Source organism: Anomaloglossus baeobatrachus, chromosome 4 (genome assembly GCF_048569485.1).
Source record: "Anomaloglossus baeobatrachus isolate aAnoBae1 chromosome 4, aAnoBae1.hap1, whole genome shotgun sequence".
Lineage (NCBI taxonomy): Eukaryota > Metazoa > Chordata > Amphibia > Anura > Aromobatidae > Anomaloglossus > Anomaloglossus baeobatrachus.
In genome coordinates this window covers 13,257,192-13,281,448 of record NC_134356.1, presented here as the reverse complement: position 1 = coordinate 13,281,448, position 24,257 = coordinate 13,257,192, and the positions used below count along the sequence as shown (strand labels likewise).

The window sequence follows — 24,257 nt, the reverse complement described above, 5'->3', positions numbered from 1 at the left end:
GGAGCTGGGAGTTGGAGCTCTCTGGGGAATTTTGGCTAGGTCGGAGACGGTGGTCTGGGACCGGAGGAGTCGGAGACCCGGTCGCAGGGTATTGGAGAAAGGTGACAGGCTTAGTTTTGTGGAACGGCAGGCACCGGAGTACCTAGTAACCGAACCGGTACCGAGCACGGCGGGGCACTGGACCCTAGATCAGGGAGTGGCTTCACGCAACCTGATAATTAACCTGTGGAGGATAATCTCTTTATGAACTTTCCCCAAGAGCTCAGAGATCGAAGGCATCAACACAACGAGGGAGATAGGGCTTTCCAGCTTATGCGGCCCACTGAAATCCCAAGTGTCAGCCATCGAGAGCACAGCTTCACTACGTAACAGTAGGGAGCGGGACCCCGACAGCTTCAAGCATAGGGATCACAACAAACACTAAAATACAGTTCATGGAGGCAAGGTATAGATCATCAGCAACACTAAAGGGAGCGGACTCCCGGACGAGCTCCCCTGAAGTGGCAGCGGCACCCAGGGACTTGGTTTACCTTTATGTCAGAGACTGCTTTGCGGTTGCATCACTACCAACACGACCTGAGTGAGTACATTGTCCTCCCCTGCTTCCACCCTGCACCACGCTCCCCTACACCCTCCATCATTCAGAGTCCCGGGGCCTTCCCTACCCGTGGAGGGAACGTCATTTGGCTGCCCCGCTCCATCTTTCCTGGTTACTCCCATTGGCAGCGGCGGTACTCCCCTTACCGCGAACCACGGGTGGCGTCACGAACTCTTATCCCCTGTAAATCCCCCATTTTCATTTGAAGTGGCCGTGAGCCCCCGGGTCCGGAGACCCTCGAGCCACATCAGCAACCCCCGGATCCGAGCGGTTCGACTGCTGCAGGGGTGGCACAGATATACATGTGTGGGTTCCTATGTCCCCAAATTCATCACCTTATGGTCAGTGTCTACACTATTCTGTCCTTTACGAGGAGAGTTTGATATGACAGGATGAGATACACAGCTCAGGAGACGGTATCACACATGACAGGATGAGATACACAGCTCAGGAGACGGTATCACACATGACAGGATGCATACCTCCCAACTTTTAAAGAAGGAAAAGAGGGACAAAGTTTGCGGCGCGCGTAGCGCGTCGCGGCAAATTTTTAGGCCACGCCCCCTAACCACACCCATTTCACAGTCACGCCCATATCCACTCCCCATCCACACCCATTCAGCACAAACACGCAGGCAGCCGGCGGGCCTCCAGCACGGACACGCAGGCAGCCGGCGGGCCTCCAGCACGGACACGCAGGCAGCCGGCGGGCCTCCAGCACGGACACGCAGGCAGCCGGCGGGCCTCCAGCACGGACACGCAGGCAGCCGGCGGGCCTCCAGCACGGACACGCAGGCAGCCGGCGGGCCTCCAGCACGGACACGCAGGCAGCCGGCGGGCCTCCAGCACGGACACGCAGGCAGCCGGCGGGCCTCCAGCACGGACACGCAGGCAGCCACAGTGAGGAGGCCGGTCGCCTTCACAGACAGGCGGCCGGCCGCCTTCACAGACAGGCGGCGGGCCGCCCGCACAGAGAGGCGGCCAGCCGCCCGCAGAGAGAGGCGGCCGGCCGCCCGCACAATGAGGCGGCGGGCCGCCCGCACAGACAGGCGGCGGGGGGCGCCCGCACAGACAGGCGGCGGGGGGCGCCCGCACAGACAGGCGGCAGGGGGGCGCCCGCACAGACAGGCGGCGGGGGGCGCCCGCACAGACAGGCGGCGGGGGGCGCCCGCACAGACAGGTGGCGGGCCGACCGCACAGACAGGCGGCCGGCCGACCGCACAGACAGGCTCCGGCCGGGGGTGAGGGGGGAGGGAGGGAAATCAGCGCTGGGGAGATTAGTTTACTGTACCAGCAGCAGCACAGGCAGCGCTCCTCTCTATGCCACGTCTACTAGGATGGTAGGAGGGAAAAGCAGGGAGGCGGAGAGAGAGTGGGTGGGCGGAGCCCGGGAGCCGGCCGTCCCGCCCGTGGCAACGGGACAAACAACGTAAAGCGTGAAAGTCCCGCTGTAACCGGGACGGTTGGGAGGTATGCAGCATGTTAGAATGTGTACATAAGATCCCGCTGGTGGTGGCCGCAGCTTATAGGCCCCAAATCTGGTGACAGGTTCCCTTTAAAGTGAACCTGTCAGGTGCAATATGCACTCAGAGCCAGGAGCAGTTCTGTGTATATTGCTAATCCCTGCCTAACCGTCCCTGTATACACTAGCATAGATAAAGAGATCAAGAACAAATATTTTTAAAGATCTTATATCTTATGCTAATGAGCGCGGGGACTAGTCACAAGGGCGTTACTTCACTTGGCTAGTCGGCTCGCATAGCATGTTAGCATGTTATTACGCCCCTGTGTGAGTACTAACACGCTATATGAGCCGACTAGCCAAGTGAAGTAACGCCCTTGGGACTAGTCCCCGCGCTAATTAGCATAAGATATAAGCTCTTTAAAAATACTTTTTCTATAGATGCCTTTATCTATGCTAGTGTATACAGGGACGGTTAGGGAGGGATTAGCAATATGTACCCAGAACTGCTCCTGGCTCTGAGTGCAGATTGCACCTGATAGGTTCCCTTTAAAGGGAAACTGTCACCAGAAATTTAGCAAAAAAAATAAAAGATTCCCCTCTGCAGCTCCTGGGATGAATTCTGGAAAGGTTCCTGTTGCTATTGTGCCCCCTTTGAGACTTAAAATAATACTTTATGAAGTCTTACCTTTTTGTATGCAAATCTGTTTTTATGGTCACGGGGGCGGGCTGCCTGGCGTCCGTTATTCCCCCTCCTGCCGTTGTACGCCGTCCCCCATTGCTCATTTCCATACATGAGGACGCCTTCCTCATGTAACTGTCCTCCTGAAGTTTTGTGCATGCCCAGTGCCACTCTCGCGGGAGTAAGCACTGTGCAAAGTGTGAACGCTTTTGAGGTGATTGCGCAGGCGCGAGATTATGGGCGGCGCTGTGATTGTCATCAGCAGCGTCATCCAAGTACCCGCCCATAATCTCGTGCCCGCACTTTTCCCTCTGCCTCCACCGTTATGCGCAAGCACTGGCCATATGAACCACGTTACCTATTACCATGGGCGCGAGATTATGGGCGGCGCTGTGATTGTCATCAGCAGCGTCATCCAAGTACCTGCCCATAATCTCGTGCCCGCGCTTCTCACTCTGCCTCCACCGTTATGCGCAAGCACTGGCCATATGAACCACGTTACCTATTACCATGGGCGCGAGATTATGGGCGGCGCTGTGATTGTCATCAGCAAAGTCATCCAAGTACCCGCCCATAATCTTGTGCAAGCGGTAATAGGTAACATGGTTCATATGGCCAGCACTTGCGCATAACGGTGGAGTCAGAGGGAAAAGTGCGGGCACGAGATTATGGGCGGGTACTTGGTTAACGCTGCTGATGACAATCACAGCGCCGCCCATAATCTTGTGCCTGCGCAATCACCTGAAAAAGCGTTCACATGCGCAAAACTTCGGGAGGACAGTTACATGAGGAAGGCGTTCTTGTGTATGTAAATGAGCAATGGGGGACTGCGTAAAGCGGCAGGAGGGGGAATAACGGACGCCAGACAGCCCGCCCCCGTGACCATAAAAACACATTTGCATACAAAAAGGTAAGACTTCATAAAGTATTTTTGTAGGTCTCAAAGGGGGCACAATAACAACAGGAACCTTTCTAGAAGCAGCCCAGGAGCTGCAGAGGGGAATCTTTTATTTTTATTGTGAAATTTCTGCTGACATGTTCCCTTTAACTGGTAGGGGAGCCAGGATAAAGCAGAGCTGAAGTTGTTGGGAAGCTAGGACCCAGCAGCTCTGCTCCACAGGCAGGAGACCACTGATCGGTAAGCTAATAGAAGCCTGCAGATGTCACTCTGCATAGGTTATTACTGGCCAGTGCTATCTGCAGGAGAGAGAAGTGTGATTGCAAGGTCTTCTCCTCAGCTTCCTGACTCCCCGTGTGTCTGCAGCAGTGAGAAGCCGCACACGGGGAGTCAGAGAACAGCTGCAGGGAAGCGCAGGCTCCGGGACTGGGGGGGTCGGCTCTGGTGCAGGGGGGGGGGGGGCTCTGCTGCAGGGGGGGTCGCTCTGCTGCAGGGGGTGATTCATACCTCAGCAGCAGTCACAGGAGTAGGTGCGCGCTCGGCTCTGTAATGAATAGTAGAAGGGAGAAACAGCGAGGCGGGGCTACAGTGGGTGGGTGGAGCCGGGACAAACAGCCTCACGGGCGGGACCCGGGATCAAAGGCTCAGAAGAGGGACTGTCCCGCTGTATCCGGGACGGTTGGGAGGTATGCTGAGGATGAGATACACAGCTCAGGAGACGGTATCACACAGGATAGGATTAGATACACAGCTCAGGAGACGGTATCACACATGATGGACAATCTGTGCCTCGGGCTCTCACAGGTTCCTTGTCGCTCAGCCGGATACTTCTTGAATTGGGGAGGCTCCGCTCCCATCTCCATGGCAGCCCGGCTGTTTACATGTGGAGCTTCATCTCTACACCCAGAGGGGAGGACACCGGCCGGTAAATACTGGAATTAGTAATAATTTGGCACAAGATCGTCATCTAGTAATAATAAACCCCCCAGTGATGGCGATCGGCCGCCTCTCTGTGGTTTCTGTAATGTTACCTGCCGGGGTTGGGATAGTTCTTTATCCCGGACGAATTGTCGGCCATTGTTATATAGAGGGATTAGTAACCCGGCACCTTCTCCGCAGATTGTCAGATGGAGCATTGTGCCAGATTTCCATTAGTGAAAATCTCCAGGGATTGTGAAAGGTTTTCTCCTTCCCCCTTCAGTGAGGATATCAGTGGGGTCTCACGCAGGGCTTCTCAAGCTGCGCGTCCGCCATTACTAGCAAGGAGCCTGCGTGATTTTGGGGAAGCGGGTCTCACAAAAATTGTTATATTCGGCACTGCTCATTCTATCTTTTTGTTATAAGGGGGGGTCTTTACCTCTGCAATGATGAAGGCATTTTTGCAATTGGAAATATAACTTTTAATTGTATTCGTAACAGTGGTGCAGAGTGCCTAATGGATACAGATGTTAGCCAGGTGCGGTACATTCTGGTATCCTCCATTTTTAGTTAAAAGAAAAAGGTTTTGGTACCGTGTTAGCCACGGTACCAAAACCTTTTTCTTTTAACTAAAAATGATGGATACAGATCAATAGAGGCGTGCCTGAGGGTTAAAATCTGATGTAGGCGCTCATAATGTTACATAGGGTTCAGACTGCACATACGAGTTTATGTGGGGCTCATACTGTATATAGGAGGCTGTGTGGGGGCTCATACTGTATATAGGAGGCTATGTGGGGCTCATACTGTATATAGGAGGCTATGTGGGGCTCATACTGTATATAGGAGGCTGTGTGGGGCTCATACTGTATATAGGAGGCTATGTGGGGCTCATACTGTATATAGGAGGCTATGTGGGGCTCATACTGTATATAGGAGGCTATGTGGGGCTCATATTGTATATAGGAGGCTATGTGGGGCTCATACTGTATATAGGAGGCTATGTGAGGCTCATAATGTATGTAGGAGGCTATGTGGGGGCTTATACTGTATATAGTAAGCTGTGTGGGGGCTTATACTGTATATAGGAGGCTATGTGGGGCTCATACTGTATATAGGAGGCTATGTGGGGGCTCATATTGTATATAGGAGGCTATGTGGGGCTCATACTGTATATAGGAGGCTGTGTGGGGGCTCATACTGTATATAGGAGGCTATGTGGGGCTCATACTGTATATAGGAGGCTATGTGGGGTTCATATTGTATATAGGAGGCTATGTGGGGCTCATACTGTATAAGGAGGTTATGTGGATGTGTCGCGGGCGGGGAGGAGGCCGTCGCTGCTACGCTCTCGCTAACGCTCGGGTCCGGCGCGGCCGCTGCTGCTGCTGCTGCCGCTGCTCGGTGGCTCGAGCGGTGGGCCGGATCCGGGGACTCGAGCGGCGCTCCTCACCCATGAGTGAAAGGGGTGGTTGGTTTGGGGGATTTAGTCTGTGACGCCACCCACGGGTCGTGGTGAAGATGGGCACCACCGCTGCTGGTGACGGGGATCCCGGGAGCGATGGTAGGGAGCAGCTGGGATGTTGTTTTCCCCCTCCGTGGGTAGGGGTCGGTGGTCCCGGGGCCCGGTGATGAGACGGGGAGGCAGGGTCGGTGAGGTGCAGGGTTGCAGGGACAGTGCAGCGCGGTGCCGGATGGCACGGGTGTACTTACTCAGCAAGAAAGGTACAAAGTCCTCGGTAAACCAAACGGCTGGATGGACGGGTCCCGCAGCCGGCTGCTGTGTCCCTCCCCGGACAGGTGATGGCGGCTGTCTTTCACTGCACCTTGATGTTCTCTGTTGACTACTATGGATTCCCAACGGTAGTCCGCTCCCTGGTGTATGGGTACCAGAGGCGCCCGTTTGCCCGCAGGCGCTGGCTCTTGGGTCTCTAGCCTTAGGCGGTAGCTGTATCCCCTCACAGTGTGGGCGGTTGCCTTCAATCGGGACTTTTGCTGTCATGAAACCCCTGGGGTTCCAGTCACATTCGGATCTGACTATTATCGGCGGCTCCAAGCCTGGTCGGGATCCGATGGCCCTGCCTGTGTGTGCTGGCTTCACTTTGCTCCCCGGTTGTTACCGGCGGGCCAACGCCCGACCCCGGTCCTACGGTTCTGCGTTGCTTCACCACTCCTGCAGACGGCCACCACCGTCTGCCAACCTTGCTGTCAGTGCCTGGGCCACAAACCCAGACACCCAAGTGCTTGCTCCTCTCATTTCAAACTCCAAACTCTATCTGACACTTTTCCCGTCTCCAGGCCTGTGAACTCCTCGGTGGGTGGAGCCAATCGCTTGACTCCGCCCCACCTTGTGTGGACATCAGACACTGGAGGGAGGCAACAAGGGTTTTTGTTTGGCTGATGTCCCTGTCTAATGGGGGTGGGGGTGTTTGTGTGTTATTTGTGACGACCTGGCTAGGCCAGGGCGCCACATTCCCCCTTGGTAAAATGCAGACCGTCCTTGGGCTGCCCGTCCATCACCGGTTTTATTTTTCTTTTAAAACTGTAAAAAGATATAAATAACATGTAAAACATTTTAAACATAAGCATTTCTTGTGAAGACACTTGAACGTTACACATATAAACAAGAACACTTTTAATAATGACAAACGGACGGATGTCTTCCGCTCTCCCACCCAAGCAACCTAGCCCTGATGCTGCCCCTAAGAAGTGGGCAGCACCCCTTGACCCCAGTCCAGGTCCAGGCTGCCCGAGCGGGAACGGGTACGGTTACTCGCACCCGGTTGTCACTTAAGGGGACCCCACGTCCTTGGGGGACCCCTGACCCCAGAGGATGGCCACTGGTCCTGGTGGTGGCCGGGCCCCAGCCTGCTCTGCTGCGGGCCCTTCCTCCAATCTGCCTCTCCGTAGGCGGCTTTCACAGAAAATCACCCCTCAACTTATTTACAAGCCCACCAGTTCGTGGGTGGCCTGCCAGTTCTCGGCCATGTCCATGAGTAGTCTCTCATGCAGGTTGTAAACACAGAGTCCCTCCGGGGACAACTTGCCGGCAACGGCCGGAATAATCAGGTAGACAATCAGGTAAATGTCACGGTTCATTAAAGTTATTCAATCAAACTGCTGAGGGTCCCAACGGGGGACAACTGCTTGCAACGGCGGATCGCTGCCTTTACTGGAGATTACCATCACCACTGACTTCCTCCGGATCCGCCCTAGGAGTGTATGGCGGGGGAGGTGACCGGGGCTGTTCATGATCGTCATGGCTCACCCTTCTCCGGACATCCAAGGCGAAACAGCCCCTCTCTCCCAGGTGGCAGGTATAGGTGACCAACTCTCCCGCACAAAGGTCACGCTCCGGGTGGCCCAGAGGCAGTTGGCTGTGCACGTCCCGATGGGAGAAGAACGCTTCGACTGCCAGGCAGGGCTCATGAATGAACCCCCATCCTCGCCGGTGGCAGAACTGCTGGACTTGACCTTCAAAGACCGGGCCCCGAGCTTCAGGGGAGGCCCTCCGGAGAGCGTCCTTTGCTTCTACAGTACGGGCCAGGACTGCAGCCTTCTCTCGGGCCTCTGCCTGTCGTCCCATCAGGTCCGGCCACCGCTCCCAACATAGCGGCTCCTCCAGCGCGGGGGTTGGGCCCATCCGGTACCCCCCGATGCGGGCTACAACCGGCACCTTCTGATTAGGGGGGCACCGCTGTGTCGCGGCCTGTTTTGCTGCCTTGCAGCGGCAACCCTCCGCAGCCTCAGCCGAGGCCTGGAGTTTGGGAGCAGTCAGCGTCACCTTCCGGGCTTGAGGCGGGCCACCCTCCGTCTCTGTACTAGTTGGGCGGACTGCCGGGACTTCTTCAGGCGCGGCCGCCTCCGGGTGGGGTGACTCCCTTTTGGAAGCGGGCGTCTCCCAGGGGAGCGGGGTCGGGACTGGCCGGGCAAGTTGTCGTTCACGGGCAGCACCTGCAGGTGGATCTTCGCAGGCGGGGGTGATGTCAGCTGTTGTCGGGTTCAGGAGCAGCTGGCCGGCCAACGGGGTGGCACCGACCAATGCGGGCAGCGGGGAACGCAGCTGGCTGAGCGACGGCAGACCGGGCCCCTCGGCCGCAGCGACCGGTCCCTCTGGGACATAGGGGCGTGGATCACTCACCCGCTCCTCCGATTCTGTTTTCGCCTCACGGGCCTGCACGGTCATCACCACTTCCACCATTCCAGCCTCCCATTCTTGCACTAGGAGCTGGAGCCGGGTCTGCAGCCTGCGGCTTAATTGGGCCACCCGAGCCTCCACCCATGCCGCTGTTCCGGGCGTGGGCCTGCTGGACGGGACAGACATCCTACTTGCTCGGCCTCCAGGAACGGGGTATCTTGCAGAGTCCTGGCGTCCCCGCGTTCTATAGCCTCGGCTACATCAGGCAGACACACTCTCGCGCCCCCTTGGTACTCTTCAGCACTTCCGTTTGTTGGGGGCGGGGCTTCGCTTTCACGCCTTCCCTGCTCAGAGAAGACGCTTGAGCGGGAGATTTTCGCGCCAAGATGGCGGCGCTTCAAAATTTTCGGCCGGACACCGCCGGCGGAGATCACAAGGCGCACTTCTACTGGTAAGTAGATGGGTTCAATCCTGTTCGTGACGCCAAGTTGTCGCGGGCGGGGAGGAGGCCGTCGCTGCTGCGCTCTCGCTAACACTCAGGTCCGGCGCTGCCGCAGCCGCTGCTGCCGCTGCTCGGTGGCTCGAGTGCTGGGCCGGATCCGGGGACTCGAGCGGCGCTCCTCGCCCCTGAGTGAAAAGGGTGGTTGGTTTGGGTGAATTAGTCCGTGACGCCACCCACGGGTCGTGGTGAAGATGGGCACCACCGCTGCTGGTGACGGGGATCCCGGGAGCGATGGTAGGGAGCAGCTGGGATGTTGTTTTCCCCCTCCATGGGTAGGGGTCGGTGGTCCCGGGGCCCGGTGATGAGACGGGGAGGCAGGGTCGGTGAGGTGCAGGGTTACAGCGACAGCGCAGCGCGGTGCCGGATGGCACGGGTGTACTTACTCAGCAAGAAAGGTACAAAGTCCTCGGTAAACCAAACGGCTGAATGGACGGGTCCCGCAGCCATCTGCTGTGTCCCTCCCCGGACAGGTGATGGCGGCTGTCTTTCCCTGCACCTTGATGTTCTCTGTTGACTACTATGGATTCCCAACGGTAGTCCGCTCCTCGGTGTATGGGTACCGGAGGAGCCCGTTTGCCCGCAGGCGCTGGCCCTTGGGTCTCTAGCCTTAGGCGGTAGCTGTATACCCTCACGGTGTGGGTGGTTGCCTTCAATCGGGACTTTTGCTGTTATGAAACCCCTGGGGTTCCAGTCACATTCGGATCTGACTATTATCGGCGGCTCCAAGCCTGGTCGGGGTCCGATGGCCCTGCCTGTGTGTGCTGGCTTCACTTCGCTCCCCGGTCGGTACCGGCGGGCCAACGCCCGACCCCGGTCCTACGGTTCCGCGTTGCTTCACCACTCCTACAGACGGCCACCACCGTCTGCCAACCTTGCTGTCAGTGCCTGGGCCACAAACCCAGACACCCAAGTGCTTGCTCCTCTCACTTCAAACTCCAAACTCTATCTGACACTTTTCCCGCCTCCAGGCCTGTGAACTCCTTGGTGGGTGGAGCCAACCGCTTGACTCCGCCCCACCTGGTGTGGACATCAGACACTGAAGGGAGGCAACAAGGGTTTTTGTTTGGCTGATGTCCCCGTCTAATGGGGGTGGGGGTGTTTGTGTGTTATTTGTGACAACCTGGCTAGGCAAGGGCGCCACAGATGCTCATACTGTATATAGGAGGCTGTGTGGAGCTCATACTATATATAGGGAGCTGTGTGGGGCTCATACTGTATATAGGAGGCTGTGTGGGGCTCATACTGTATATAGGAGGCTGTGTGGGGCTCATACTGTATATAGGAGGCTGTGTGGGGCTCATACTGTATATAGGAGGTTATTTGGATGCTCATACTGTATATAGGATGCTATGTGGGGGCTCATACTGTATATAGGAGGCTGTGTGGGGGCTCATCTATATATATAATTGCCTTATTCTGTCTGTCTGTCTGTCTGTCTGTCTGTCTTGCTCCAAAATTGTGTCCTTACGGTGACACAAAGCTGATTGGCCGCTGGGCTCGCCATGGCCCGCCCCCCCGCACGGATTGGCCGCTCGCCCAGGCTCCGCCCGCACACGGATTGGCCGGCCGCTCGCCCAGGCTCCGCCCCCCACACGGATTGGCCTCTCGCCCCGGCACCCTGCACGCATTGGCAACTCAGCCACGCCCCGCCCCCCTCACGCAATGCACGCTCGCTCTGGCCCCGCCCCCCGCACGCATTCCCCGAACCGACACTGAGCCACGACTCCCAGGTGAGTGCTGTACCGCCGGGAGCCCACATCAGTGTACGCCGCCAACCCAGCCGACACATACCCTCGCATTGCTGGGGTTGCCGCCGTATGCTGGTGTGGGCTCCCGTGCGAGCGGGGGACGGGATACGCTGGTAACCATGGTAGCATAGTTACCAGCGCATCAAGGTCCTGCAGCGGCGGAACATACACACGCACACACATAACAACACACACACACAGAGACACACACACACATCAGATCACACTCACTCTCACACACACATCACATCGCATCCACACACTCACAACATCCTGGGATATCGCTTGCTTCTCGGCGGCGATACTGTGGTGTGACCTTCCAGGACCTGCCGGAGGATCACATGGCCAGAAGCATGTGGTATCTCTGGATGTTGTGAGTGTGAGCGCGTATGTGCGATATCGTCAGTGTGTGTGTGTGTATGCGATCGGATGTGTGTGAGTGTGTTCTGATGTGTGAGTGTGTGTGTGTGTGTGAGTGTATGCGATCGGATCTGTGAGTGTCGGCAGAGGAGCACGGCGTGCTGGGGGAGGCTGGGAGGAGAGAGGCTGATCCTGGGGAAGGCTGGGAGGGGGAGGCTGATGCTGGGGGAGGCTGGGAGGAGAGAGGCTGATGCTGGGGTAGGCTGGGAGGGTGTAGGCTGATGCTGGGGTAGGCTGATGCTGGGGTAGGCTGATGCTGGGGTAGGCTGATGCTGGGGGAGGCTGGGAGGGTGTAGGCTGATGCTGGGGGAGGCTGAGAGGAAAGAGGCTGATGCTGGGGGAGGCTGGGAGGAGAGAGGCTGATGCTGGGGGAGGCTGGGAGGAGAGAGGCTGATGCTGGGGGAGGCTGGGAGGAGGGAGGCTGGGAGTAGAGAGGCTGATCCTGGGGAAGGCTGGGAGAGGGAGGCTGATGCTGGGGGAGGCTGGGAGGAGAGAGGCTGATGCTGGAGGAGGCTGGGAGGAGAGAGGCTGATGCTGGGGGAGGCTGGGAGGCGAGAGGCTGATGCTGGGGGAGGCTGGGAGGGGGAGGCTGATGCTGGGGGAGGCTGGGAGGGGGGGGGGGGCTGAGAGAAGAGAGGCTGATGCTGGGGGAGGCTGAGGCTGGGAGGAGAGAGGCTGATGCTGGGGACAGAGAGGCTGATGCTGGGAGGAGAGAGGCTGATGCTGGGAGGAGAGAGGCTGATGCTGGGAGGAGAGAGGCTGATGCTGGTGCAGCATGGGGGATGGAGCACAATGGGGGATGGAGCACGATGGGGAGTGCGCAGCATGGCGGATGGAGCACGTTTGGGAGTGCGCAGCATGGCGGATGGAGCACGTTTGGGAGTGCGCAGCATGGCGGATGGACCACGTTTGGGAGTGCGCAGCATTGCGGATGGACCACGTTTGGGAGTGCGCAGCATGGCGGATGGAGCACGTTTGGGAGTGCGCAGCATGGCGGATGGAGCACGTTTGGGAGTGCGCAGCATTGCGGATGGACCACGTTTGGGAGTGCGCAGCATGGCGGATGGAGCACGTTTGGGAGTGCGCAGCATGGCGGATGGACCACGTTTGGGAGTGCGCAGCATTGCGGATGGACCACGTTTGGGAGTGCGCAGCATGGCGGATGGAGCACGTTTGGGAGTGCGCAGCATGGCGGATGGAGCACGTTTGGGAGTGCGCAGCATGGCGGATGGAGCACGGTTGGGAGTGCGCAGCATGGCGGATGGAGCACGTTTGGGAGTGCGCAGCATGGCGGATGGAGCACGTTTGGGAGTGCGCAGCATGGCAGATGGACCACGTTTGGGAGTGCGCAGCATGGCGGATGGAGCACGTTTGGGAGTGCGCAGCATGGCGGATGGAGCACGTTTGGGAGTGCGCAGCATGGCGGATGGAGCACGTTTGGGAGTGCGCAGCATAGCGGATGGAGCACGATGGGAGGTGCACACCTCCCCCCAACACACACACACACACAACACACCACACACACACTGGGAACCACAAACACCGCCCTACACAGACACCCACACACACAGACAACGCTGCACACACACAACACCCAACACACAAACACCGCGGCATACATAAATATACGCACATACCACGCAACACACACACATTGCACAAAACATACCTCCCCCCAAAACACACCACACCCACACAAACCGCGCAACACACACACAACGCTACAGACACACAGCGCTCCACAAACGCAACACACGCAACACACATACAACACCGCTCTCACCCCCCGCCACACCCAGACAACACCCAGAACATGTACAGCCCCTACACAAACACTTAGTAACTACACACAACAACATCTATATATATATAACAAAAATCATACATTAACTACACAATACGTAAATTCTAGAATACCCGATGCGTAGAATCGGGCCACCTTCTAGTATATATATATATATATATATATATATATATATATATATATATATATATATACATATACATATATATATATATATATATATATATATATATATAAATAATATTGCAGCACTGTACACATAAATAATACCGCATTCTTTATACATATAAATAAGACTACCATTTAAAGTGAACCTGTCATCAGAAATTTAGCTATAAAGCTAAAAGTTCCCCCCTCTGCAGCTCCTGGGCTGCATTCTAGGAAGCTTCCTATAGTTTTTGTGGCCCCTTTTATTCCAAAATAAATACTTTACAAACTTGTACCTTTTCGTATGCAAATTTCTTAAATCTTCCATGGGGGCGGGCTGGCTGATGTACGTTGCTGTCCTCCTGCAAATTTACGCCGCCCCCGAACGCTGAATTTCAAACCTCAGGACGCCGCCCCTGGGCGCCCGTGGTCCCGCGCATGCGCTGTGCTACTGTAGCGGTGCCTTGCACTGCGTGCACGTGTGACCGCTGGTGACGCTTTTGCGCGGGCACGAGGTTATGGGCGGCGCTGTCACACGCCTGAGTCTCCTTTCTGACCCTGCTCCTGAAAAGTCCAGATCTGATCCCCCCTGAGGATATTTGTGTGAGGAAACCCACAGAAAAAGACAAACAAGGAAAAACCAAAATTCTGTCACCCAGCACACGTGAAGGATAAAACAATAAGAGATTAAGAGGAAAACAAGAGCAGGAAGGAAACTACAAAATAACAGGGGTAAACTCCACAACCGCTCCAAGCAATAAGCACAACTTTTACCAGAAAGTGTTGGACACCCTACTTCAAAGACCAACACAGAATATACTATAGGTGGCATGGGTGGAAGCATTCCACCAGCATAAATAGGAGGAGAGCAGATGTGATAGGTCTCCCCACAACATGTGATTAAAGGAGCCAGCAGACCAGTAGAGATTAACTCTTGCTAGCCTGCCTATGACTCAGCACACGGCAGGATCTGTAGTCTGAGCACAGCCCAATGACACCATGACAGTCGGTGAAGTTTGAGCAAAACCCACAAACCTACATGTATTTATTGAGATTTATTGTGATATAAGAACACTAAGTGCATGTATTTGTGAAATGTAAAGGAAATGATTCCTGGTTTCCTAAACATTGTAAAAATCTAAATCTGAAATCTGTGATTTGCATTAGTATTCAGCCCCCTGTAGTCCTGAGAGAACAATCGCCTGCAGAAGTCACATAATTCGTACATTGAGTCACCTGGGTGGGATTTCTCCTCAGTGTAATGACAGCTGTTCTATGACGGCCTCGAAGGTGTGAGAACATCAAACAGCATCAGGAAAACCAAGGAACCCACCAGACAGGTCAGGGAGAAAGAGGAGAGGAGGAAAGCAGGGTTAGGTTATAGAAAATAAGCGCTGAACATCTCACAGAGCGCTGCTCAATCCGTCATCCAAAAATGGGAGAAGTACGGCACAACTGCAAATCTACAAGACATGGCCGTCCCCCGAAACTGACATCGAAAGAAGGAGAGCGCTAATGAGAGAAGAAACCAAGAGGTCCCTGGAGGAGCCGCAGAGATCACAGCTCAGGAGGGAGAATCTGTCCACACGACGACTATTATTCGTATATTCCACAAATCTGTCTTTTATGAAAATGATTAGATACACACCGGAGGGCAAGAAGAAGAACATTGTCGAAAACAAAATGTATGTTACACAGCGGGCAGTGGAGGAAGGGGCTCTGGTCAGATGAGACCAAAATAGAACTTTTTGGGCTAAATGGAAAACGCTATGTGAGGTGGAAAACTAATCCTGCACATACCCGAAAACACCCTCCCCACAGTCACACATGGTGGAGGCAGCGTCCTGCTGTGGGGAGGATTCTCTTCAGCAGGGGCAGGGGCTGGTCAGAGGTGATGGGAAGATGGATGGAGCTAAATACAGGACAATCCTGCAGGAAAACCTGTAGAGGCTCCAGAAGATGTGAGACCGGGGCGTAGGATCACCTTCTAGCAGGATAACGACCCTCAACATCCTGCAGAGCTACAATGGCGGGTTCAGATCAGAGCATATTCCTGTGTGTGACCGGCCGAGTCACAGTCCAGACCGAATCCACCGAGAATCTGCGACAAAACGGGAAGATCACCGATCACAGACATCTCCATCCAACCTCACTGATCACAGACGTCTCCATCCAACCTCACTGATCACAGACGTCTCCATCCAACCTCACTGATCACAGACGTCTCCATCCAACCTCACCGATCACAGACGTCTCCATCCAACCTCACTGATCACAGACGTCTCCATCCAACCTCACTGATCACAGACGTCTCCATCCAACCTCACTGATCACAGACGTCTCCATCCAACCTCACCGATCACAGACGTCTCCATCCAACCTCACCGATCACAGACGTCTCCATCCAACCTCACCGATCACAGACATCTCCATCCAACCTCACTGATCACAGACGTCTCCATCCAACCTCACTGATCACAGACGTCTCCATCCAACCTCACCGATCACAGATGTCTCCATCCAACCTCACCGATCACAGACGTCTCCATCCAACCTCACCGATCACAGACGTCTCCATCCAACCTCACTGATCACAGACGTCTCCATCCAACCTCACCGATCACAGACGTCTCCATCCAACCTCACCGATCACAGACGTCTCCATCCAACCTCACCGATCACAGACGTCTCCATCCAACCTCACCGATCACAGACGTCTCCATCCAACCTCACCGATCACAGACGTCTCCATCCAACCTCACCAATCACAGATGTCTCCATCCAACCTCACTGATCACAGACGTCTCCATCCAACCTCACCGATCACAGACGTCTCCATCCAACCTCACTGATCACAGACGTCTCCATCCAACCTCACCGATCACAGACGTCTCCATCCAATCTCACTGATCACAGACGTCTCCATCCAACCTCACCGATCACAGACGTCTCCATCCAACCTCACCGATCACAGACGTCTCCATCCAACCTCACCGATCACAGACGTCTCCATCCAACCTCACTGATCACAGACGTCTCCATCCAACCTCACTGATCACAGACGTCTCCATCCAACCTCACCGATCACAGACGTCTCCATCCAACCTCACCGATCACAGACGTCTCCATCCAACCTCACCGATCACAGACGTCTCCATCCAACCTCACCGATCACAGACGTCTCCATCCAACCTCACCGATCACAGACGTCTCCATCCAACCTCAGTGATCACAGACGTCTCCATTCAACCTCACTGATCACAGACGTCTCCATCCAACCTCACCGATCACAGACGTCTCCATCCAACCTCACTGATCACAGACGTCTCCATCCAACCTCACTGATCACAGACGTCTCCATCCAACCTCACCGATCACAGACGTTTCCATCCAACCTCACCGATCACAGACGTCTCCATTCAACCTCACTGATCACAGACGTCTCCATCCAACAATCACAGACGTCTCCATCCAACCTCACCGATCACAGACGTCTCCATCCAACCTCACCGATCACAGACGTCTCCGTCCAACCTCACCGATCACAGACGTCTCCATCCAACCTCACCGATCACAGACGTCTCCATCCAACCTCACTGATCACAGACGTCTCCATCCAACCTCACCGATCACAGACGTCTCCATCCAATCTCACCGATCACAGACGTCTCCATCCAACCTCACCGATCACAGACGTCTCCATCCAACCTCACCGATGACAGACGTCTCCATCCAACCTCACTGATTACAGACGTCTCCATCCAACCTCACAGAGCGAGAGAAGAGGAAAATGTCACCTCTAGATGTGCAAAGCTGGAGAGACCCCAAAAGATAGAGAAAAGTGATCCTACAAATACTGACTCCGGGAGCTGAATACTAATGCAACATAGAAAAAGGTGGTCCTACAAAGTACTGACTCCAGGGGCTGAATACTAATGCAAGACAGAGAAAGGTGGTCCTACAAAGTACTGACTCCGGGAGCTGAATACTAATGCAACATAGAAAAAGGTGGTCCTACAAAGTACTGACTCCAGGGGCTGAATACTAATGCAAGACAGAGAAAGGTGGTCCTACAAAGTACTGACTCCAGGGGCTGAATACTAATGCAAGACAGAGAAAGGTGGTCCTACAAAGTGCTGACTCCAGGGGCTGAATACTAATGCAACATAAAGGTGGTTCTACAAAGTGCTGACTCAAGGGGCTGAATACTAATACAACATAGAAAAAGGTGGTCCTACAAAATATTGACTCCAGGGGCTGAATACTAATGCAACATAGAGAAAGGTGGTCCTACAAAGTACTAACTCTAGGGGTTGAGTACTAATGCAAAACAGAGTAAGGTGGTCCTACAAAGTACAGACTCCAGGGGCTGAATACTAATGCAACATAGAGAAAGGTGGTCCTACAAAGTACTAACTCTAGGGGTTGAGTACTAATGCAAGACAGAGAAAGGTGGTTCTACAAAGTACTGACTCCAGGGGCTGAATACTAATGCAAGACAGAGAAAGGTGATCCTAGAAAGTATAGACTCCGGGGGCTGAATACTAATGCACAGCACAATTTTCAGATTTATAGTTCTACAGCTTACACATGTAAATAACATGATGTCAGTATATTATGGGGTCTGATGTCAGTATATTGGGGTCTGCAGTATGTGGGTTGGGTATAAGGTAAAAACTTTGCCTTTAGTTCTTAGTAATTTCTTAGAACGTTTATTATGTTACATCAAGCTTCATATTCTGAATGTTTCCTTCATTTCCACCTTTCATCCACAGGAGGGCAGCAGCTGATGCAGGAATGTTCTCTCCACATGAGCACCCTCCAGATCTCAGGGAGGAGCAGGATGTGCCTGAGGTAAGAAAATAACTTATCTGTGATATAAAATTCGGTGAAATATTACGTTAAGTGGCTGCACAAGTCAAAATATACATTCTGATATATATATATATATAATATATATATATATATATATATAGATGGAGGTCGGATACAAAGGCTCCAAATTCCCTGCACAGACATAAAAAATAACATGTCGCCTAAGGTCACCACTGGAGGGCGCTCACTGCACATTCATTTTTAACTCAATGGGAGTATAAATCTATAGGCAGTGAGTTCCCTCTAGTGGTGGCTGTATAATCTGTATGTAGTGAGCTCCCTCTAGTGGTGGCTGTATAATCTGTATGTAGTGAGCTCCCTCTAGTGGTGGCTGTATAAATCTGTATGTAGTGAGCTCCCTCTAGTGGTGGCTGTATAAATCTGTATGTAGTGAGCTCCCTCTAGTGGTGGCTGTATAATCTGTATGTAGTGAGCTCCCTCTAGTGGTGGCTGTATAAATCTGTATGTAGTGAGCTCCCTCTAGTGGTGGCTGTATAATCTGTATGTAGTGAGCTCCCTCTAGTGGTGGCTGTATAAATCTGTATGTAGTGAGCTCCCTCTAGTGGTGGCTGTATAAATCTGTATGTACTGAGCTCCCCCTAGTGGTAACTCTATAAATCTGTATGTAGTGAGCTCCCTCTAGTGGTGGCTGTATAAATCTGTATGTAGTGAGCTCCCTCTAGTGGTGGCTGTATAATCTGTATGTAGTGAGCTCCCTCTAGTGGTGGCTGTATAATCTGTATGTAGTGAGCTCCCTCTAGTGGTGGCTGTATAAATCTGTATGTAGTGAGCTCCCTCTAGTGGTGGCTGTATAAATCTGTATGTAGTGAGCTCCCTCTAGTGGTGGCTGTATAAATCTGTATGTAGTGAGCTCCCTCTAGTGGTGGCTGTATAATCTGTATGTAGTGAGCTCCCTCTAGTAGTGGCTGTATAAATCTGTATGTAGTGAGCTCCCTCTAGTGGTGGCTGTATAAATCTGTATGTAGTGAGCTCCCTCTAGTGGTGACTGTATAATCTGTATGTAGTGAGCTCCCTCTAGTGGTGGCTGTATAAATCTGTATGTAGTGAGCTCCCTCTAGTGGTGGCTGTATAATCTGTATGTAGTGAGCTCCCTCTAGTGGTGGCTGTATAAATCTGTATGTAGTGAGCTCCCTCTAGTGGTGGCTGTATAAATCTGTATGTAGTGAGCTCCCTCTAGTGGTGGCTGTATAAATCTGTATGTAGTGAGCTCCCTCTAGTGGTGGCTGTATAATCTGTATGTAGTGAGCTCCCTCTAGTGGTGGCTGTATAAATCTGTATGTAGTGAGCTCCCTCTAGTGGTGGCTGTATAATCTGTATGTAGTGAGCTCCCTCTAGTGGTGGCTGTATAAATCTGTATGTAGTGAGCTCCCTCTAGTGGTGGCTGTATAAATCTGTATGTACTGAGCTCCCCCTAGTGGTAACTGTATAAATCTGTATGTAGTGAGCTCCCTCTAGTGGTGGCTGTATAAATCTGTATGTAGTGAGCTCCCTCTAGTGGTGGCTGTATAATCTGTATGTAGTGAGCTCCCTCTAGTGGTGGCTGTATAATCTGTATGTAGTGAGCTCCCTCTAGTGGTGGCTGTATAAATCTGTATGTAGTGAGCTCCCTCTAGTGGTGGCTGTATAAATCTGTATGTAGTGAGCTCCCTCTAGTGGTGGCTGTATAAATCTGTATGTAGTGAGCTCCATCTAGTGGTGGCTGTATAATCTGTATGTAGTGAGCTCCCTCTAGTAGTGGCTGTATAAATCTGTATGTAGTGAGCTCCCTCTAGTGGTGGCTGTATAAATCTGTATGTAGTGAGCTCCCTCTAGTGGTGACTGTATAATCTGTATGTAGTGAGCTCCCTCTAGTGGTGGCTGTATAAATCTGTATGCAGTGAGCTCCCTCTAGTGGTGGCTGTATAAATCTGTATGTAGTGAGCTCCCTCTAGTGGTGGCTGTATAAATCTGTATGTAGTGAGCTCCATCTAGTGGTGGCTGTATAATCTGTATGTAGTGAGCTCCCTCTAGTGATGGCTGTATAAATGTGTATGTAGTGAGCTCCCTCTAGTGGTGGCTGTATAAATCTGTATGTAGTGATCTCCCCCTAGTGGTGGCTGTATAAATCTGTATGTAGTGAGCTCCCTCTAGTGGTGGCTGTATAATCTGTATGTAGTGAGCTCCCCCTAGTGGTGGCTGTATAAATCTGTATGTAGTCAGCTCCCCCTAGTGATGGCTGTATAAATCTGTATGTAGTGAGCTCCCTCTAGAGGTGGCTGTATAAATCTGTATGTAGTGAGCTCCCTCTAGTGGTGGCTGTATAAATCTGTATGTAGTGAGCTTCCTCTAGTGGTGGCTGTATAAATCTGTATGTAGTGAGCTCCCTCTAGTGGTGGCTGTATAAATCTGTATGTAGTGATCTCCCCCTAGTGGTGGCTGTATAAATGTGTATGTAGTGAGCTCCCTCTAGTGGTGGCTGTATAATCTGTATGTAGTGAGCTCCCCCTAGTGGTGGCTGTATAAATCTGTATGTAGTCAGCTCCCCCTAGTGATGGCTGTATAAATCTGTATGTAGTGAGCTCCCTCTAGTGGTGGCTGTATAAATCTGTATGTAGTGAGCTCCCTCTAGTGGTGGCTGTATAAATCTGTATGTAGTGAGCTTCCTCTAGTGGTGGCTGTATAAATCTGTATGTAGTGAGCTCCCTCTAGTGGTGGCTGTATAAATCTGTATGTAGTGAGCTCCCTCTAGTGGTGGCTGTATAAATCTATGTAGTGAGCTCCCTCTAGTGGTGACTGTATAAATCTGTATGTAGTGAGCTCCCTCTAGTGGTGGCTGTATAATCTGTATGTAGTGAGTTCCCTCTAGTGGTGGCTGTATAATCCGTATGTAGTGAGCTCCCTCTAGTGGTGGCTGTATAATCCGTATGTAGTGAGCTCCCTCTAGTGGTGGCTGTATATATTTGTATGCAGTGAGCTCCCTCTAGTAGTGGCTGTATAATCTGTATGTAGTGAGCTCCCTCTAGTGGTGACTGTATAATCTGTATGTAGTGAGCTCCCTCTAGTGGTGGCTGTATAATCTGTATGTAGTGAGCTTCCTCTAGTGGTGGCTGTATAATCTGTATGTAGTGAGCTCCCTCTAGTGATGGCTGTATAAATCTGTATGTAGTTAGCTCCCCCTAGTGGTGGCTCTATAAATCTGTATGTAGTGAGCTCCCTCTAGTGGTGACTGTATAAATCTGTATGTAGTGAGCTCCCTCTAGTTGTGGCTGTATAAATCTGTATGTAGTGGCTCCCTCTAGTGGTGGCTGTATAAATCTGTATATAGTGAGCTCCCTCTAGTGGTGGCTGTATAAATCTGTATGTAGTGAGCTCCCTCTAGTGGTGGCTGTATAAATATGTATATAGTGAGCTCCCTCTAGTGGTGGCTGTATAAATCTGTATGTAGTGGCTCCCTCTAGTGGTGGCTGTATAATCTGTATGTAGTGAGCTCCCTCTAGTGGTGGCTGTATAAATGACACTGCTGTGAGCTCGCTCTAGTGGTGGCTGTATAAATGACACTGCTGTGAGCTCCCTCTAGTGGTGGCTGTATAATCTGTATGTAGTGAGCTCCCTCTAGTGGTGGCTGTATAAATCTGTATGTAGTGAACTCTCTCTAGTGGTGACTGTATAAATCTGCATGTAGTGAGCTCCCTCTAGTAGTGGCTGTATAAATCTGTATGTAGTGAGCTCCCTCTAGTGGTGGCTGTATAAATCTGTATGTAGTGAGCTCCCTCTAGTGGTGGCTGTATAAATCTGTATGTAGTGAGCTCCCTCTAGTGGTGACTGTATAATCTGTATGTAGTGAGCTCCCTCTAGTGGTGGCTGTATAAATCTGTATGTAGTGAGCTCCCTCTAGTGGTGGCTGTATAAATCATTATGTAGTGAGCTTCCCCTAGTGGTGGCTGTATACATCTGTATGTAGTGAGCTCCCTCTAGTGGTGGCTGTATAAATCTGTATGTAGTGAGCTCCCTCTAGTGGTGGCTGTATAAATATGTATATAGTGAGCTCCCTCTAGTGGTGGCTGTATAAATCTGTATGTAGTGGCTCCCTCTAGTGGTGGCTGTATAAATGACACTGCTGTGAGCTCCCTCTAGTGGTGGCTGTATAAATGACACTGCTGTGAGCTCCCTCTAGTGGTGGCTGTATAATCTGTATGTAGTGAGCTCCCTCTAGTGGTGGCTGTATAAATCTGTATGTAGTGAGCTCCCTCTAGTGGTGGCTGTATAATCTGTATGTAGTGAGCTCCCTCTAGTGGTGGCTGTATAAATCTGTATGTAGTGAGTTCCCTCTAGTGGTGGCTGTATAAATCTGTATGTAGTGAGCTCTCTCTAGTGGTGACTGTATAAATCTGCATGTAGTGAGCTCCCTCTAGTAGTGGCTGTTTTAATCTGTATGTAGTGAGCTCCCTCTAGTGGTGGCTGTATAAATCTGTAAGTAGTGAGCTCCCTCTAGTGGTGACTGTATAAATCTATATGTAGTGAGCTCCCTCTAGTGGTGGCTGTATAATCTGTATGTAGTGAGCTCCCCCTAGTGGTGGCTGTATAAATCTGTATGTAGTAAGCTCCCAATAGTGGTGACTGTATAATCTGTATGTAGTGGTGACTGTGGGCAGGCTGGATTTTGTCATTTAATCTGCTTTGTGGTGGGTGGCGGGTGCTTATGTTAGCAGTCTGTTGTCCGTATTTTTTATTTTGGTAGAGTTATTATATTAATTAATATGAAATCACACCGCAGTTGTGCAGACTTGCTGGTAGAGATGGTGACAGGGCTCCAAGAGACCGTGACTTTTTAGCCTAGAATTTACTACTTCATGTGCATCGCTAGGTGAACATGACCAAGGCTTGAACTTTTTGGTGTAAATACACTGTGACTCTGAGTCTTCCCTCACAGCCATATTGACCTGACACTTAAGGGTAAAGTCTGCGTGCTGTCCGCCCAGACCTACTGAACACGATCTTAAGGGTAAAGTCTGCGTGCTGTCCGCCCAGACCTACTGAACACGATCCATAGAGGCGGCCCTTTGTCGAGTAGATCTACTGTAATGTGTCACACTCTGCTGACATTGTCTATAGGGAGGACTGTTTATATGGATTATTGGAACTACTATTTAGTTTATTAAGGCACTCCACATTTCCTGTTAATGTAGTCATGTGTGAAAGTAATTCTACAATCGTCATGGATTCCTTTGATTAATCAATTTTCAGATTAGTTTTCATCACATTTTTTTACCTTTCTTTGTGGTAGAGCCTGTGTAACTCCTTCACATATCAGGCTATCCTGACACCTAACATTTTTTTCCTTTATTTGTGGTAGAGCCTGTGTAACTCCTTCACATATCAGGGTATCCTGACACCTAACATTTTTTACCTTTCTTTGTGGTACAGCCTGTGTAACTCCTTCACATATCAGGCTACCCTGACACCTAACATTTTTTACCTTTCTTTGTGGTAGAGCCTGTGTAACTCCTTCACATATCAGGGTATCCTGACACCTAACATTTTTTACCTTTCTTTGTGGTACAGCCTGTGTAACTCCTTCACATATCAGGCTATCCTGACACCTAACATTTTTTTCCTTTATTTGTGGTAGAGCCTGTGTAACTCCTTCACATATCAGGCTATCCTGACACCTAACATTTTTTTTCCTTTCTTTGTGGTAGAGCCTGTGTAACGCCTTCACATATCAGGCTGTCATGACACCTAACATTTTTTACCTTTCTTTGTGGTAGAGCCTGTGTAACTCCTTCACATGTCAGGCTATCCTAACACCTAACATTTTTTACCTTTCTTTGTGGTAGAGCCTGTGTAACTCCTTCACATATCAGGCTACCCTGACACGTAACATTTTTTACCTTTCTTTGTGGTAGAGCCTGTGTAACTCCTTCACATATCAGGCTATCCTGACACCTAACATGTTTTACCTTTCTTTGTGGTAGAGCCTGTGTAACTCCTTCACATATCAGGCTATCCTGACACCTAACATTTTTTACCTTTCTTTGTGGTAGAGCCTGTGTAACTCCTTCACA

The 24,257-nt window shown here is 52.0% G+C and overlaps 1 protein-coding gene across 1 annotated transcript in view; it reads left to right on the top strand.

Annotated features, from left to right (window-relative positions):
* Window positions 1-4,317: 4,317 nt before the first annotated feature.
* LOC142300965 (uncharacterized) overlaps window positions 4,318-24,257 on the top strand; it is a 69,236-nt gene continuing 49,296 nt past the window's right edge. The window contains exons 1-2 of the mRNA XM_075341987.1: window positions 4,318-4,565; window positions 18,093-18,171. Of these exons, the coding sequence (XP_075198102.1) occupies window positions 4,522-4,565; window positions 18,093-18,171 (123 nt within the window). The 5' untranslated portion in view covers window positions 4,318-4,521. The remainder of the gene's footprint in view (window positions 4,566-18,092; window positions 18,172-24,257) is intronic.